At 43.4% G+C, this 16,840-nt stretch overlaps 1 protein-coding gene across 7 annotated transcripts in view; it reads right to left on the reverse strand.

Annotated features, from left to right (window-relative positions):
* Vrk1 (VRK serine/threonine kinase 1) overlaps positions 1 to 16,840 on the reverse strand; it is a 62,947-nt gene that overhangs the window by 22,790 nt on the left and 23,317 nt on the right. For all 7 annotated transcript variants that reach the window (XM_052185128.1, XM_052185125.1, XM_052185121.1 and 4 more), the window contains 3 exons: positions 12,640 to 12,804; positions 7,545 to 7,600; positions 545 to 614 (listed from right to left, as the gene is read on the reverse strand). In XM_052185128.1, coding sequence (XP_052041088.1) covers positions 545 to 614; positions 7,545 to 7,600; positions 12,640 to 12,799 — 286 coding nt within the window. In that variant the 5' untranslated portion in view covers positions 12,800 to 12,804. The remainder of the gene's footprint in view (positions 1 to 544; positions 615 to 7,544; positions 7,601 to 12,639; positions 12,805 to 16,840) is intronic.

Consider the following 16,840-nt stretch of genomic DNA (forward strand, 5'->3'; position numbering starts at 1 on the left):
AGCAATAGCACTGCCTCTTGGCTCACCTCCTAATCATGGAGTGTGCTTACTTCCATAAGAACAATGTCTTTCACCCTAAACTCCAGAAGTGTGGGGTTGTCTCCTTCAATGTTTACATCTCTTCCTCCCCCTGCAAGACTCAGGAGCAGAGGGAGGGTCAGCTCCTGCTCCCTCCCTGGGAGGAGCTAGGGCCTCAGATGAACACAGTTGAAAGCCATCAGCCCAGGACCCACCCCAGTTCACATCTCAGGACTTATCAAAATGTTCAAAAGTCACACTTGGGAACTAGGCTCGCTTATGTATTTTAGGCTGCACAGAATTGATTATTTCACATATCAATAGACCACAGAGCAAATACATCAATGCACCAGCATGACTCATGCAAATACCATCTGAATGGTGTTCATGTATAAAGCAAATAAAAACAGAGACACAGGATGTGACACTTTAACCTCAGCTTCGTGAGATAAAGCTAGATAAACTACTTATTTTTAAACATTACACCTTTAACAGAACAATTTGAACCGTGTTTACTGTTTCTTACTTTCCTCTGGTTTAGCAGCCCTCTGGTAGAACTTCAATTCAGTAAAAAGAGGTCCGTTGTCACTGGGTTCCTTAGAATACAAGAGTTAATTAAAATTATTGAATTATTCACACTGAGCTTTCAAAATAGAGTAAATCTAATTTTTCCTACAAACACAATGTAACTTTGATACTTAAATTTATAAGCTATTAAAAATTTAAGTTCAACTCCTTAGAAATACTTTATGTGTTCTCACAATAACTTTTCTTTAACCTCAACTTTCATAATTGATACATTATATAAAATCAGAAATACAATTCAGTCTTTGCAGAAGTTTAAGGCAAATGTTTAAACTAATTTTCATCTTTATTAAGCAAAGGCTACCAGCCATGCTAAGTGTATCACCACTAAGAGGCTACAAGTCAGTTCAGAGATGTAATAACATTCCAACACCTGACTTAGCCAATTAATGGTAGAATCCCAACCCTTCCCCCTGCCCCACCATGGCTCTACCTAGGTCTTGGAAGTGGAGTGTCATCTGCATCACGAAGCGAGACAGCAGCTTGCCTTCTCTTTCTGACACTGAATCCTCTTTCTCAGACCGCAACCTTATGACTTTTTTTTTTTAAGTCAAAAAGAAACTGGAGCTAAATAACTGTTTTCCCAACTTGATTAGACAATCCCTATCTGAATTATTTGTAAAGAGGACCATCTGAATTATTGTAAAGAGGCAAATATTTACAAAAAAAATATTTCACACAACAAGAGATAGCAGTCCTTAAGGACTTTCATGTTGTTTAACAAATACAGAGAAAAAAAATCACTTATATTTTTTTTTGTTGGCTTTTTAAATGGTGGATTTTGTGTGACTGATTGATATAAGATAGCATTTACTTAATGTTTGATATTTTATACTGGTTTAAAAGCAGTGACAACCTCAAACACGAAAGCAGATTTCTAAACTAATCTAGGCAAAATATTTGGGACAGAAGACCCACATGGCTGGAGTTAAGGATTCAGAGCTCATCGGAACCGGCAGACCTGAGCTATATGGTGTGACTGTGTTCTCCTCTTCAGAGGTATTTGCTCCAAATGCCACGTCTGTCTACTTTTACATTGAGGAAACCTCAGCTACTACAGAAGTTAATTTTGGTCCTTGAAGTGTCCATTAAAACCTTTATCACATAGACAGTTCTATCCAATGTATAGGAATTCAAATGACAGGTTATCTCCAGGTAACATGTTTACAGAACTCTGCTTATCTGCAATCAAGCAGTACCTAGCCACAAGGGAGGACTTAAGCCACAAATGGCCAACACTCAGATCAGAAAGAACCCATGCAGTTCTCTGTATGTGTACAGCTCAGCCTCAGAAGAATGGTGGTGGAGGGCTTAGCATGTCACCAAACACCACAGGATCCTACCCGTACAAATGTGAATGCTGAGCCCCAATCAAGGCGCTATGCAAGAAGCGCTCCCACACCTGTGGCTCCCTTCCTAGCCGCAAAAGAAGCCAGAAAAGCAAGCAAATGTTTCAAGCCTGTGACCAAGCAAGTCACAGAATAAGTGTAAAAAAAGAAAGTGAAATTAAAGAAAGGAATCTTGGTTAGTTTTCAGAATGACTCATTAATAAAACTCTAGCTTAAAAGACACTCTCCCAAGACCACTCCTGGCTTATTACCAACAGTATAAGATTTTTGATTTATTCAGTTTCAGCCTACATCATATCGACTTTAATTTTCAAGTTCCCTTCAAGCAATAATTTATTAAACTTATAATGCGAATCAACCATATAAGTCAGGACATTCTAATGAAGGCTCCTGAGCACTTTCAGACATTTTTCTGTCCAATAGGCTTCCATTATGACAAAGTAAAGGAACTACTTCTTGGCACTGAGCTCCAGCTGAAGCAACTCTCTATGGAGAAAATACCTTAACTCAGAACTAAAATTGTATTAACATATTTCAAATCTAAAATACTTTGCCAACTCTATAATAGCCAAGATTTAGAAAAGAAATTGGGACTGACATTTTAACTAGAATATCACTAAACGTTTCCTTAAGACTTCTAAGTGTCAAAATGACGATGACAACAGGAAAAAAAATTAAAATGTGATATATTTCAATGGCACCATCCAAAAGCAACTGGCTGCCATTTAAAAATGAAGCTGTACAAAGTTTCTCCTTCTTACCAAAAAAATTAAGATATCTGAATTGAAAATTAGAAACACTCATCACAACATCAGGCAAAGTCCTTCCCAGGAAGGAGGCTGTGAAATACAGACCCCATCAGTTGTTCCCCAAGAAAAGGACTGTCACATACCACCAGCTCTTAAGTGGCATCAACTGGAAGTCTATCTTCAGGATTCCAACTCTGCTCCCGTGAAGGTGAGAAGGACTCAGAGAACTAATTTCTTACTGACTCTTAGATTTGAGAGGTTGGGGGTCAGAAAATCTTCTACTCATATTGTCCAAGTTACTTATTTACTATTTCTTCCTGGCGCGCATGTGTGTGTGTGTGTGTGTGTGTGTGTGTGTGTGTGTGTGTGTGTGTCTGTGTCTGTCTGTGTGCACATGTGTATGTCTGTGTATGTATGCATTGTCTGTGTGTGCACATATGTCTATGCGTGTGCATGTACATGTGTGCCTCTCTGTGAGCATGTCTGCATGCGTGTGCTGTCATGCACAGCCTCTGAAAGCAAACACAACCAGTGCTGTCCCATAGCTGCTTGCGTCAGTCAAGGATGAAGACCCCTAAACAGAAACAGAGACCACTCCTGGGTGGGATGGCGTGTACAGCATATGCTGAGACATTTAATTTGTATGTATATGTTATGTTCATGCCAATGCCAAATGCAGGAGCCATGTGCAACCATGTAGAGCTCATTCACAAAGCTGGCACATCAGAAGTAATTGAGCTTTGGAGGTAGGATCTCAGAATACAACCATTAGAAAAGACTTCAGAGTGAAGCTACAGATCTGTAGACATGAGCTCACCTGTCATAGCTAAGGTCACACTGCTCCAGATTCTACTCTGGTTCTCAATCTGGATGCAAAGGAGCACCTGCAGACTTCAGAGACTGCAATGGCCAGGCCCTGTGCGGTCTCAGACAGCATACAATGGCCAGGCCCTGTGCGGTCTCAGACAGCACAAGGCCTGGGAAGCACGGCTTGGCCTGTGATCATGGAACTTCCCAACAGCAACCAACTTAGCTGTGCTTCTTAAGTGACTTGCCTACTTCTGCTCTAAAATAAAAGGCATGTTCATGTTGACAGTGCATGAGCATTATGGCGTACTTGTTCACAGAGCCATTTTATAAAGAACTTCGCATCTTACTCTCCTGTTACTCATGCCCAGTCGGCCTCTCATGGTCTCTGAGAACAGGAACCTTGGCTAGAGTTGCAGCAGTCACAGAAACCTGTCCAGCAGCCAGGAGGCTTTGCACCCATCTCTTTTACCCATCTCCAGCACACACACACACACACACACACACACACTCTTAACAATCTTCATGTGTTTGTCTGAATGGCAACTGTTCTGATTTTAAACCAGAAGAGGTATGAGAATCTCTCTATGTGTATGTATTTGATGTCTCCTTCACCTCTAAAGACCACCAAGCTGTCGGAAGGGAAATGACAACCTGGCCTATTCCCAACAAAGGAGAGTAAACCACATCTAAAGGATAAAGGTGAATGAACAGAAAAGCAGGAAGAGGGAGGAAAAAAATGTACCTACAAAAGTATTTTGAACAAGCAAAGCAAGTATGTAAGAACAGTGTAAGTAGAGGACATTTAGACAAGGTCACTATCAAGTAACTAAAAATCTACTTAGAGAAAACAAACACAAACATTTTAACTGGCATTATGAGAAGGGTTTTAGAAGTAAAACTGTATAATAAATAGCAATCCATTGACACAGGAATGTAAAGGACCCAAAGACTTCAGTCACCAAGGGAGCAGCAGCCAGCTCTTGCTGCTCCTCTGAGGGCTGGGCAGCTGTTCTTCTTTCACAAAGAGAAGGACAAAGGACAATGGAAGACACAGAATACTAGACTAATAAGTATGAAAACAGACATCCTTAAAACCTAGAAATTCAATGTGCTCTGATAAAGTAACTGGAAGGAGCTATCGACCGACACTTCTCTGTCAGCTAGGTAAGTGAAAGGGGCAAGAAGTGAACACTTAAGATGAGGTTCACAATTCTAAGACAAAGCCTCAGTGATGCAGACGGAATGATGGTCATCTAGCACTTTCCCTCTAAGGCAGGGAAACGAGTGTGTCAATTGGGCGGGGCAGGGAGGGGCGGAGCAGGGCGGGGCAGGGCAGAGCAGAGCAGAGCAGAGCAGAGCAGAGCAGAGCAGAGCAGAGCAGAGCAGAAGGGTCTGAGCCTGGACCGGTTTGACCCACATGGTCATGAGTCAGGAGAGGCTTGCTTTCTTCTCAATGGAGTCCTTTGAAGATACTCAGGAACTGATCTCCCCAGGCCCTATGTACATGTTTTCATGTGTGTAGAAGAAGAACGAATAGAACTCTCCCACAACCCCAGACACGTGACTAACATCACAGCAAGAGCTCTAGTTCCTCTGACCTGGAAGCAGCCCATCCCTGTGGTTCAGAAAGAATGTCAGAACACAATGAGAAAGAGGACAGGAAGCAAGGGAGCTGGCAGCAGGAGACAGACACCGGCACTGACTGAGAAGGGAGGGCAGAAGCTGACTAAGGTTTCCCACTTAGTAGGGACACAGGCTGTAGAAGCTCTAGCCTCACAAACTCCACAAGGGTCCATTGGAACACTACAGGAACCAAACGGCTAATGCAACTGACACCAAAGCAAGCCAGACTGCAAGAGTCTAATACAGAAATACTTCTAGAAAAATTAAAGAACAAGATGTTTGTGAATAAAAACACAAAAGTCCCTGCAAAATATGAGCAGAGCAGCTCCAGCATGGCGTAAGAAGCCTACCTCAGCTTGCTAAGTAGGGTGTGCACTACAGGCTCAGTTCAGTATCAGAAGCCACGTCAACTGAACAAAGGAGAAGAGGCTGATGAGTCAGCCTAAAAGACATTTAAAAATGAACAGATAAACTATAAACTAGAAGGAAATAGTTACAACACATATCCGACAATAAGATCTATCTAAAATAACTCTTCCTACTTAATTATAAAAAGCTACACAATCCAGTTATTAAAAATAACCTTAAGGAGAAAAGAATCAAGAAACTGAAGAAGCGCTTATCACACAAAACCACACAAAAGGCAGACACGCACGAGGAAAAAGGACTCAACAGTGCTCATGCAGTAAATGCAAACCTAACAGCAACAGACACTATGCCTACCTCCTGGGAGGGCTGGGGAGTGAGCATGCTCACAAAGCTGGGCACACCCACTTCGGACAAGCACTGGACCAGGCACAGCAGTCAGTCAACCGCTGGCAATAGAAAACCCAACATAGCCACTTTGGAAATATGTCTAGAACCTTTAAAATTTTGAATGTGTATTCTCCCTATTGACAAGTAATTTAGCTTCCAAGAGACACTGAAACCCATCCCATGAGAACATCACTCCAAGAGTCTATGTGGAAGGTTTGCTCCAAGTCGCCCAAACTGGAAACAGCCCAGATTCCTAGCAACACATCAATAAAGAACAATGAGTGAGCCAGGCGGATAGCGCATGCCTTTAATCCCAGCACTCAGGAGGCAGGGGAGGAGCTCTGTGAGTTCAAGGCCAGCCTGGTCTACATAAGGAGTTCCAGGACAGTCAGGGCTATATAGGGCTATTGCTGCCTCAAAAAAGGGGCAGGGGGACAGTAAATGACTGAGAGCCTAAAAATGCAGGTGATTCTTTTAAAATGCCATACTGAAAACACAGCATGTATCTGATAGTGCCCATAGAGAAAAATCTAGACAGGGCAAATGCTTGAAAAGGGTGAGGACAGGGCTCAAACAGTCTCTCTAAAGCCTGCATGCAGACTGATCCACAGAATAAAGTACTTACACATGCCTGTCATGTGTTCAAATACTGATTTATTAGCTATAAAGTTTACTGAAAAATTATACTTAGTCAATACCTTTAAAATGCTCACTAAAACAAAGGATAGCGATGGCTCAGTAGCCGGAGCACTGGCTGTTCTCCAGAGACCCTGAATGGCTCCCCAGCACACACCCGCGGCGGGGGACCCAATGCCCTCTTCTGTCTCAATGGCGGCACCAGGCATGCACATGATGCAGACATAGATGCAGGCAAACACACAAAATAAACAATTTAGAAAGAAAAATTCTGGTCTAAGATACTTGGTTCCTAGGAAGTAGAGTATACTTCTGTTTGAATACAATAAAGTGAACCAACGAATTCTGAGGCACTCCTGACTCCCAGCTTGTATAACCTTTAAGCAGAAGAAAGGGCACTGGGAACAGGGCACTAAACTCTCCAACTACTGCTCTGCTGGCTCTTCTGTTTAACAAGGGTCCTCAGGATCAAAAATGGGGCAGGCAGAGTTATAAACAATGTTGATCAAAAGGATGAGTGAGTGATGAGGAGACTGACAGAAAAACAAACGCCTCTTCATAAGGCGTCCAACCCTGTGCATCCAGAACTGCAGCATGAGCACTGTGAAGAAAACTCTCCCACTGCAGGGAAGTTATAACTTCTTAAAATGAACAGGCAAGGGAGTAAACACAAACAAACAAATGTCCAGAACAAATTAGTCAACATGATGTCACAGGATATAACTATAAAACACTCCCACCTGAGATAAACAGCTGAGACAGACAGTCCCACGCCTGCAGACCTCCGTGGTCTCTCAGACACCCTCAAATTGTGCCACTCTAGTATGGGGGAGCTGAAGACTCTGAATTCAAGTTACTTAAAACTATAAAGCTACTATGTGTCTCATTCAATATTTATGGAAGATTATTAACAGTGCAGTACCTTACGGTTTAACTTAGTCTAGTTATCAAAAAAGATGCTTTACAAGATAAATACCAATTACATTGAGAAAAGAAAAAATGAGTAATATTTTCTTACCACTTTTACAACACAGGGTGCGTCACTGCCAACCGGTTTGGAAGAATTTGTGTCCGCTGTTTAAAGAGAGATATTTACATGAGAACAAGGAGTATTTCCATAGACAGGATATGACAGACCCTTAGAACTACAGTCTGAGACCCTCTGAGTTGTGAATCCCAGATTCCAAATGGCATTTCAGATCATCATTATAACACTGCACCTAGTCTAAGACATTTTCCATATGTAAGATGTATCTAAAAATTTTAGGTTTCTTCAATCTAATTAGATGTTACAGGAAGTTGTTACACAAAGTTAAAACTTTCTTTCATTCAGAAGTCCTCTGGTGTTTGGTCTGCTGATGCACTGCGAATTCCTGGAGGATGGGACTGGTGGAATCCCTAGGTCTAGTCAGCTGTAAAACCCTTTAGGAAAGAACATCTAGAGGCAAAGGATTGACTCCAGCCATTGGCTAGTCCACAGCACACATGAGCCATTGACATGCAAAACAGGAAGTCTCTCCACCAAGCATCTTCATGCTATTTTTCTAAGAAATGAGAATTTGCAAGTGGACAGGGGGAAAAAATCCTTCCATTTCTGGCTATCATTTGAACAATAAAATGCAGACTTCAAGTAAAATACATAGGATAGAATACTCTGATGGAAGCATCACTATGATGTGATAGAAGAAATGGAGGAATATTTAAACAGTAAGGGAGGTAGGTGGTGGTGTAGCGTGCTAAAGGAGCCTGGGTGTCACTAAAACTACAGAGCAGTTTAGGCCATAGGTGTTCACAGGAACGACATTCCATATATACCAGAAAAACAGCCCCCATTATGGGAGTGTTAAGTGAATTACAAAGCCAGAGACCAATGCCCAGAGAAAATGGGATGCAGACAGTGCAGAGGCCCAATAGAAAGGGAGCAGAGAGTAAACAAGAAGGGCTTAACAGCCAGGAAGAAGGTCAGGGCTGCTGCTGGAACTGAGAGATGCTCTGGGGTATTTTGTTTGAGATGCTTGCTGAACATCCAAGTTCAGATGTTATTATTTTAATCTAAAATATCCCCAGATTTGTGATCTGACCACTTACTCCCATCTGGTAGAACTATTTTGGGAGGCTGCGGACCTTGAACAGGTGAAGCCTAACTCAAGGAAGCAGGCTACTGGCTGAGGGCCTCTGACAGCTAGTTACAGCCCACACCCAGTTCTGACCTACACTCTCTGCACCTTGGCCTGTGCACTGTGGATAGCCACCATGCATCCCTGCCACCACCATGTTCCCCTAGTATGAGTGCAACTTCATCCTCAATGTCTGTGAGCCAATGTGACTCCTCCCCCTTGGGGGGTTCAGCCATAGCAGCACAGGTGCTGCTGCAGATGTTAGCCCATTACAGATACAAGTCCTGAGCTCATAAGTGGATAGCAAAGAAATGCCAGCATCACGGCGAGGCTCTGGTTCAAAGGGATAACAGCACATGCGCGCTCCATGTAGATGAGGGTCTAGGCTCAGTCTCCAGCACAGTTTAAATGGAAGGGCCATTTATTTAGTCCATTCAGAGTCCACTGAAAGGACTCTCCTTGGGAATGAACAAAGCGAGAAAAGTGCTAGGACTGATGCCAAAGGCACCTTGGCCTTAGAACAAAGAATAGGCAGACTGCGAGAACAGCCACAGAAACCAAAGAAGAAAACCACACAAGAGTTGCAGCCAAAGCACCTCAGAAACAGGTGAAGCACTAGCTTCTAGAAATGCTCACCAGCTCCCTAGGAACAGCCCCAGGGAGCAGCATTTAGAAACTGAATTAGTAATAAGGCAGGTTCAGAATCTTAAGTAAAACATGAAAATGAAGAGAGCACCCCATTATTAATACTGCACACTCAAATGAGAAGAGGGTAAAGAAACGCAGTGATTTATCCACAACACACGCACACACTACACCAGGCACAAAGACAAGAACTATGCCTTGTCAACAAGGACCTGCGTATCCTGGAACAGAGAGAAGTATTCGAGTCTGGAAAGCATCATGAAATATCAGGGAAGGACATGGAATACTCATGTGCACACCCTGCCCTAACCTCAGCTTTGGAAAAGCAGCACTGTGTATAATCAAAATGGAGAGATCCTCGCTTCCATGGTCAGCCGTGCGCATTGCTGCTGATCTCACAGGGCAGCATCAGGGTGTCATGCACACAGCAATGATGGCAGTCTTCAAGCAAACCTCCTCTCCACACAGAAAGTAAAATCCTAACTCACAGACTGTTCACTGGGTACTAAAACTGCCTATTAGTCAACAGCAGCTGCTAATGACAGTGTCCATATGCAGCCGATGGCACTGTTGGGGAAGTTCTAGAAACCTGAGGAGGAGGGACATAGCTGAAGAAGATCACGGGGCAGTGGAAGCATCTTTCCCTGGAGCCTTCCTCTGCTTCCTGTGCACCAGAGGTGAAACTCTCCTGTCTCATGCCCTCGGCCTACATACATGGGGTATGGAGCCAAGAGCACAGACTGACCCCTCTGAAATCAGAAACCACAATGACCCTGTGGTTCAACCACCAGAGCCCACCTGGGGTATTTTTTCATAACAACGTGAACATTTCATGAACAGCTACTTTTCCTTGGCTTATGAAGACTTTCGTCTTACATAAATACAGACTACTTCATTCACTAGGACAGCTCTATGTCCAAACAAAACTAGAGATGTAGCATGACCGTCTCCAAAGGCCAGTACAGTATCCATCAGGAGGCTTGTGTGCAAGACATGGTGAGAAGCACTGTCTGTCAGCTGTGTTTCATGAAGGCAGGTATAGAGCGGGGCGTCCACTCAGGGGCGTGAAGCAGGCGAGCGGGCGAGCGAGCAAGTGAGTGCAGCTGTCTCTCATCATGGCTCTTACATCCCAGAACACCGTGCCCATCACTTGGAGAGCCTGTTCAAACAGCACTGCAGGCCTTGTCCCATGGTCTCTGAATCATGGATAGGGTGGAACACAAGAGCAGCAATTCTGACAAGTTTCCAGAAGATGTGAACCTTCACTGTAATATCAGCCATTCCAAGTCAGACGTTGCTTGAAAGAAGTTTTCATTTTATATTAACTACTTGAAAGAAAAAAAGTTAAGTAGTTTCATATTATAGATGTTTACATCTGTGGGATTTTTTTAAAAAATGTCTACATATTTCTTTCTATGTAAGCTACTATTAAATATAACATTAGAAACTTTTAGGGTTAGAGCAACGGCTAAATGGCTTCGAGCACTGGCTGCTTTTCCAGGACCGGGACTGGATCCGTACCATCCACATGGCAGCTCACAACCATCTCTAACTCCAGTCTCAGGGGATCCAACTCCTTCTTCTGGCCAGTACCAAAAATATATAATTTTTAAAAGTTGTGCCAGACAGAGTGACATATACTCTTATTCAACACTTGGGACATATAAGCATGAGAATATGAGTCCAAAGCTAATCAGTCTCAGAGTGAGGCCATGTCTCTCAAAAAAGAGGAAGGTAATCATTCATTAAGAAATTAAATAACTAGTTAACTAATTAAATCAAGATTAGAGATAAAAGTACAGTTGAGGTCTACCTCAGCTATATGATGCCTTAAAACTCAAAATTTACAACAATAACAAAAGTGAGAGGTAAAACCACAGAATACAAAAATGGAGAGAAGTGCCCAAGCAAACAGGACCTGTGGTAAGTCTACTCCCACTAGGAGTAGGGTTAGGGAAGGAGACAGTTGTACCTGCAGTCAAGGTTTTTGCTTTTCCGTCTGTTCTGATTTGGCACAGGGTCTCACTATGTAGCCTAACTGGCCTGGAAATCACAGCTCTGCCTGCCCTACCAGTGCTGGGATGAAAGGCCTGCACCTCCACCCTCAGCTTGGTAAACCTGCTGCTGCTGTTCTGGTTCCTTTGTTCTTGGTCTTGCTGTATGACTAGGGTTTCGTTGTGTAGCCCTGGCTCTATAGACAGCTGTCTTCAAACTCAAGAGATCATCTTCGTTGAAGTATGGTCCTTTGCTATGTGTTATAACACTGAATACTAAGCCCCTCAAGACCTGGTTGCCTCCAGGGACAAGAAAATCTGCGGGCAAACCCACACACAAGTGATACTATGTAACCTTGCCCCCCCACACACACAAGTTATCCCTGATTAGTGAATAAAGATGACTATAGCCAATAGCTAGGCAGAAGAGAAATAGAAGGAGTTTGGGTTCCTGGGCTTGGGGTCTGAGGAGAGACCACAAAGCGAGGCAGGGCAGAGAGAGGAGGTGGAGCACCAAGGAGACCCCCATAGTAACCCATGGGGTTAAGTGAGTCATGAAAGCAGGGCCATGAAGGCCAGCCCTTTGGATTTAAGAGCAGCCCAGATGGAATGTGGCAAGTTATAACTTGGGGTTATTGATGAGGAAGTAGATTCTAATAGGGTAGATATCTGCTCAGCTCGGGTGCATTAAAGGCTTATTATAAAAATAAAAGCTGTGTGTCTTTTATCTGGGAACTGAGAGACCTAAGATTGGGTAGAAACCCCAGAAATGAGATTAAATGCCTACTACAACACTCCTGCCTCCGCCTCCCAAATGTAAGGATTAAAGGTGTGTATCACTACTACCACCCAGCAGGGAAACCATTTTTAATGTTGATAATTGAATACACTCAGACATCAGGATTCTAGCTTGGTTTCCAGCTATCCCAAGATAAGCATGCAACTAACACAGAGCAAACCTAACATGAAGTGCACATTTATAAAAGCCCATAGCTGTAAAGAGCTGTAAAATGAGCTAAACACAGAGTTGGAATCAATTGTACCTGGCTGAGGTGGAAGGAAAAGGGTGGATACAGCTCTCGTTCAGTCTCAAGAGAGCTTGACCAGTCTGTGTAGCAGTCTAAAGATTCTAAGGATCCTGTGTTTATGAATGACAGTATTTCAGCATTTTGTTCTTTTGTGAAACAAGATGAGGCATCTTCTACTAACATGTCAAAAGTGAACTTATTTACAATCAACCACACACTCCTCCATCAACTCAGATACCAACAGCACCTTGTAGTAGCTCAAATGAGAGACTACCCCATAAGAAGCATTTGAATCTTCCCATTGATGACTAGAAGTCACGAGCACTCACCCAGATAGATGCAGCCAAAGCCACCTTGGCCAATAGGCAATCCTAGTTTCCACTCCTTCCTAGACATGTCGGTTATGACCTCTCCAGCAGCAAACTGCTCTGCAAGGCGCCTCTTTGCAGGTCCCTGTCTTCCAGCCTGAGCTGCTTTTACACGGGGCATTTTCACTGTAATGCAAAACAAAGCAACTTTGCTCACAATTATAACCTTGAAAGTGTTCAAAACATTCCCCTACAGAAAGAAGGCTTCTACTCAACAGGGGCTGTTCAAGACTAGAAAAGGCTGTCCAGTAATTCTGGTCTTTAACAGGTAGGATCCTATTTGGTTGTCACTAAGCCTGGAAGAGGAGACCATAAATAAAATGATCTATGCAATTATGGAAAGCACTTTAAGTTCCAGTGGCATATCATCTGTGGCTACAATACTATTTAGTAACAACAGAACAAGAACTGTTTGGTGCAACTGAGGGAAGGCATGCAGTAAGAATGCACACCATCTGGTAATGCAGCCAAGAGACCCCTAGTCAGTACACGAGTGCTAAGGGAAGGCATGCAGTTAGAATGCACACCATCTAGTAACGCAGCCCCAAGATCCTTAGTCAGTACAGATGTACTAAGCACAAGCAGAGACTACAATCTCAGCTAGATGTGTACACAGCAGGGGACACAGGCATCAGGGGCACAAGAGTCGGTAGGTAGTGGGTAGGAAGGCTGCAGTCCCACTCACAAAGGAGGACATAGGCTTAGCACAAGTGACGCACCACCAGCTAGTTCCAGAGTCCTGGCCACCTGATGTCCCTTCTCCTGGGCACTTTGAGAAGCAGCTCATTCGCTTTTCTCACCAGCGCAAGTGTAACAGAGTTCTGGGGAAACTGTTTTACTGGGGAAGAACATGGCTGGAATCAAAAGCTTTGGATCCAAGTATGTAACTGGCTAGTTGGGAAATCTTGATTAAAGCACATCTGTACTTTAATCAACTCACTGCACCGTGCACAACTGTGTGTGCACACAATTATATGCTGTATGACTCTAAATTTCCCTTTCTATCAACACTGACTCCTTAAACAAAAGATTTCCTTAAGATTCTACAGTTCTCTAAAAACTCAGAAGAGAGAAGCAGAGAAGGGAGTGATTGAAACAGACTGGTCTGCAACACTTAGAATGCTACTTCAAATGGGAGTCTGCTAAGATGTGACATTTTGAATTTAAATATACTAAATACATGGACTATATTAAAGAGTTATTTTCTTGGAACTTGGAGAGGTGGCTCAGCGGCCAAAGAGCACTGACTCCTCTTCAGAGATCCTCGGTTCAATTCCCAGCATCCACATAGTGGCTCACAGCCATCTGTAACTCCAGTTCCAGGGAATCCCATGCAGCCTTCTGGGCTCCTCAAGTACCAGTCATGCATATGGTATGCACACACACATGTGGAGAAAACACACACATATATATATAATTATAACATTGGAAAATTAATGACTTATTTTCTTGTTTTTAAAGTATGTGTGTATCTGCATGTGGGGGTTCAAGAGGAGGCCAAGGATGTGCAATCACCTAGAGTGGTGTTACAGGCTTTTGATTGTGGGTGCTGAGACCTGAACTCAGGTCCTTGGCAAGAACAGTATATGCTCTCAACTGCTAGAGTATCTAATTTTATTATCACCTCCACCTGCACCCACAGTATTAGATTGGAAACTTCAGCAAATACTCACCAATTATCCCTACAAATGCATGAATTCCACATATGCAATATATATACATATATACTGTGACAGCTAATCTTGGTTGTCAACCTGACTACATCTAGAAGCAACTGAAACCCAAGCAGCATGGCACGGATGAAAGGCTTTTCTTGGTCAGCTTATTTGGGTTGGGGAGATGTACTCTAAATCAAGCTGTGAAGAAGGAAGCTTTTGCTTTCTGCCTGCTTGCCATCACTCTCCCTGTCAAGTTCATCCATCCTTCTGCTGAGACCTTCCTTCACTGGGATTAGAATCTACTTTGGCAGCACATCCCTGAAACTCCGGCTCAGTCTGGGACTGCTGAGGCACCCAGTCCTCTCTCTCCATCAGGAGACAGTCACTGACGGGCTACTCATACCACAGCCAAGAGCCATGCCACCAGACCTCCTTCCACAGATACGTTCATTCCATCAGTCCCATCCCTTTAGAGAATACTAATGCAAACACTTTATTACCAACAGTATCGTGGTAACAGCCATGGCAACCAGGACTTCAAACAAGAAGAAAGATGAACTTCTGTACCTGGGTGGCACCTCGGCGACAGCTCAACTAGAGGAACGAAACTGAGCACACAGCAGTCCTGGCTCTAACGGATTCCTTCTAAACCCCATCGGCTCTATCAGATCACAGCAAGTTCCTATTTGATTATTTCCTTATAGTTGTCAAAACAGTTTTAAATGACTTTTAAAATCTTCTTTCTGTAACTGAAGTGTCTCAAGTTTTTTTCTAGAATTCTTTTCCCATGTAATAAAAATACCATATTGTAAGTGAAAACTCTGCCTCAGCACTTGCTTCAGATAGATTTCTTGAAAATAAAGTGGGTTTTTTCCCCCATTCCAAATAAAACTATTGGCTTTATTTTTAGTTTTACTCTTGAAGCCAGCTATTTGGAGCTTACTGGGATAATTAGGATCAGGAATGCCACTCTAAAACTACTTCTACAGAACAGCATTGAGTGCCTGGTGAACTCTCCCCTATATACCCCAAACTAGTCCGAAGACTAGAGTGAAACTCAGAACCTTAGGAAACACTTCCTGTGTCCACAGCACCATGTAAGTGGATAAAGACAAGGCTGGTCCATACCATTCCCAAAAGTTCAAAGCATAAACCTACCCCTCCCCCACAGCTCAAGAGAAGGTGCTGGGGCTGCAACCATAGTGAGCTCCTCAAGGATATCACAAGTAAGTTAACTTCTAGGCTTTGAACATGACACAAACCAGAACACAGGAGAACAAAAAGGAACAATGTGCAGTTGTGAAGCCGCCTCCCACTGAGTGACCACTAGGGAGGTACATCCCTTCAGAAAGATATACACCCCACCCCACCCCCCAAAAAAACAGCTATAGCTATTTCAAAACAAAATATGCTAGGTCGGCTTGGTGGTTATTAACCAAGAACACTGTACAAAAGTGGCCCAGCACACAGTATGGATACATCCAGAGCCAACCCTAGTCCAGCCATAGATGCCGCTCACCTCTTTAATTCATCCGCACTGCGCATGCTGCCCTCCTGCACATGCTGCCCTCCCATTAATCACAGGAGCCATCTCAGTTTCCAAAGTGATGGTGATTCTTATCACAGTGGCTGTGTGTGGCAAGCCATCAGCTTACCGCTACTTCAGAGTGAGACAGATGTCTGAGATGTGAACTCTCCACAGGCACCTCACATATCAGACCCTCTTCTGATGGTTTTGCTCTTGGTTCCACCATACTCTCACCTTACAAATTACAGGACCCCCCCCCCCATTATACACACTGGTCACTGTATCTAGGCTCCACCACCAGCCATGGTTTCTGGGATCCATTGTGATCTTGGAATGACTCACCTGAGATAACAGAGAACTGCTGTGATTAGGTGACATCCTTAATCTATTATTCCTTTGTTCCTTAAAAGTCATAAATGTGAGGTAAGAAATGAGAGGTCCAGCTTAAAATGCTGTATCTGAAGTAGACACGATGTGTGACAAGCCTAGCGCTAGGAAGTCAAACACAAAAGGATCCTGAACTCAGAACCTGCCCAGGCTACATATATAGAGACTGTCTAAAAAACTGTACCTATACTTGAAATTACCTCTTATGAAAAACATACATATACATACATGAGCCTTCATATTTAGCAACCCCACTCACAAAAATGCTTAGAAACAATAACCAAGCCAGTAACTTAATACATGCATTCCCTAGCATATGAACTGTATTACTGAAACTCTCCGGGTCAGACTGACTCAACCAGTAGCAAACTTGCCAGGAAAGCACAACGACCTAACTTTACCCCACAGCACAGGTGAAGAGCTGCCCAGTGGTCTGCACTGGCAATCCCAGCACTGAGGAGCCAGAGGAGGTGAACCCTGGGTTCACTAACCAGCCAGCCCAAACCCACTAAGAGACCCTTCTAAAGTACATGGCCCTGAGAAATAACACCTCTGATGGGCCTCTGATCTCACACATATGAACCCAGAG

This window comes from Apodemus sylvaticus, chromosome 6 (assembly GCF_947179515.1).
Source record: "Apodemus sylvaticus chromosome 6, mApoSyl1.1, whole genome shotgun sequence".
NCBI lineage: Eukaryota > Metazoa > Chordata > Mammalia > Rodentia > Muridae > Apodemus > Apodemus sylvaticus.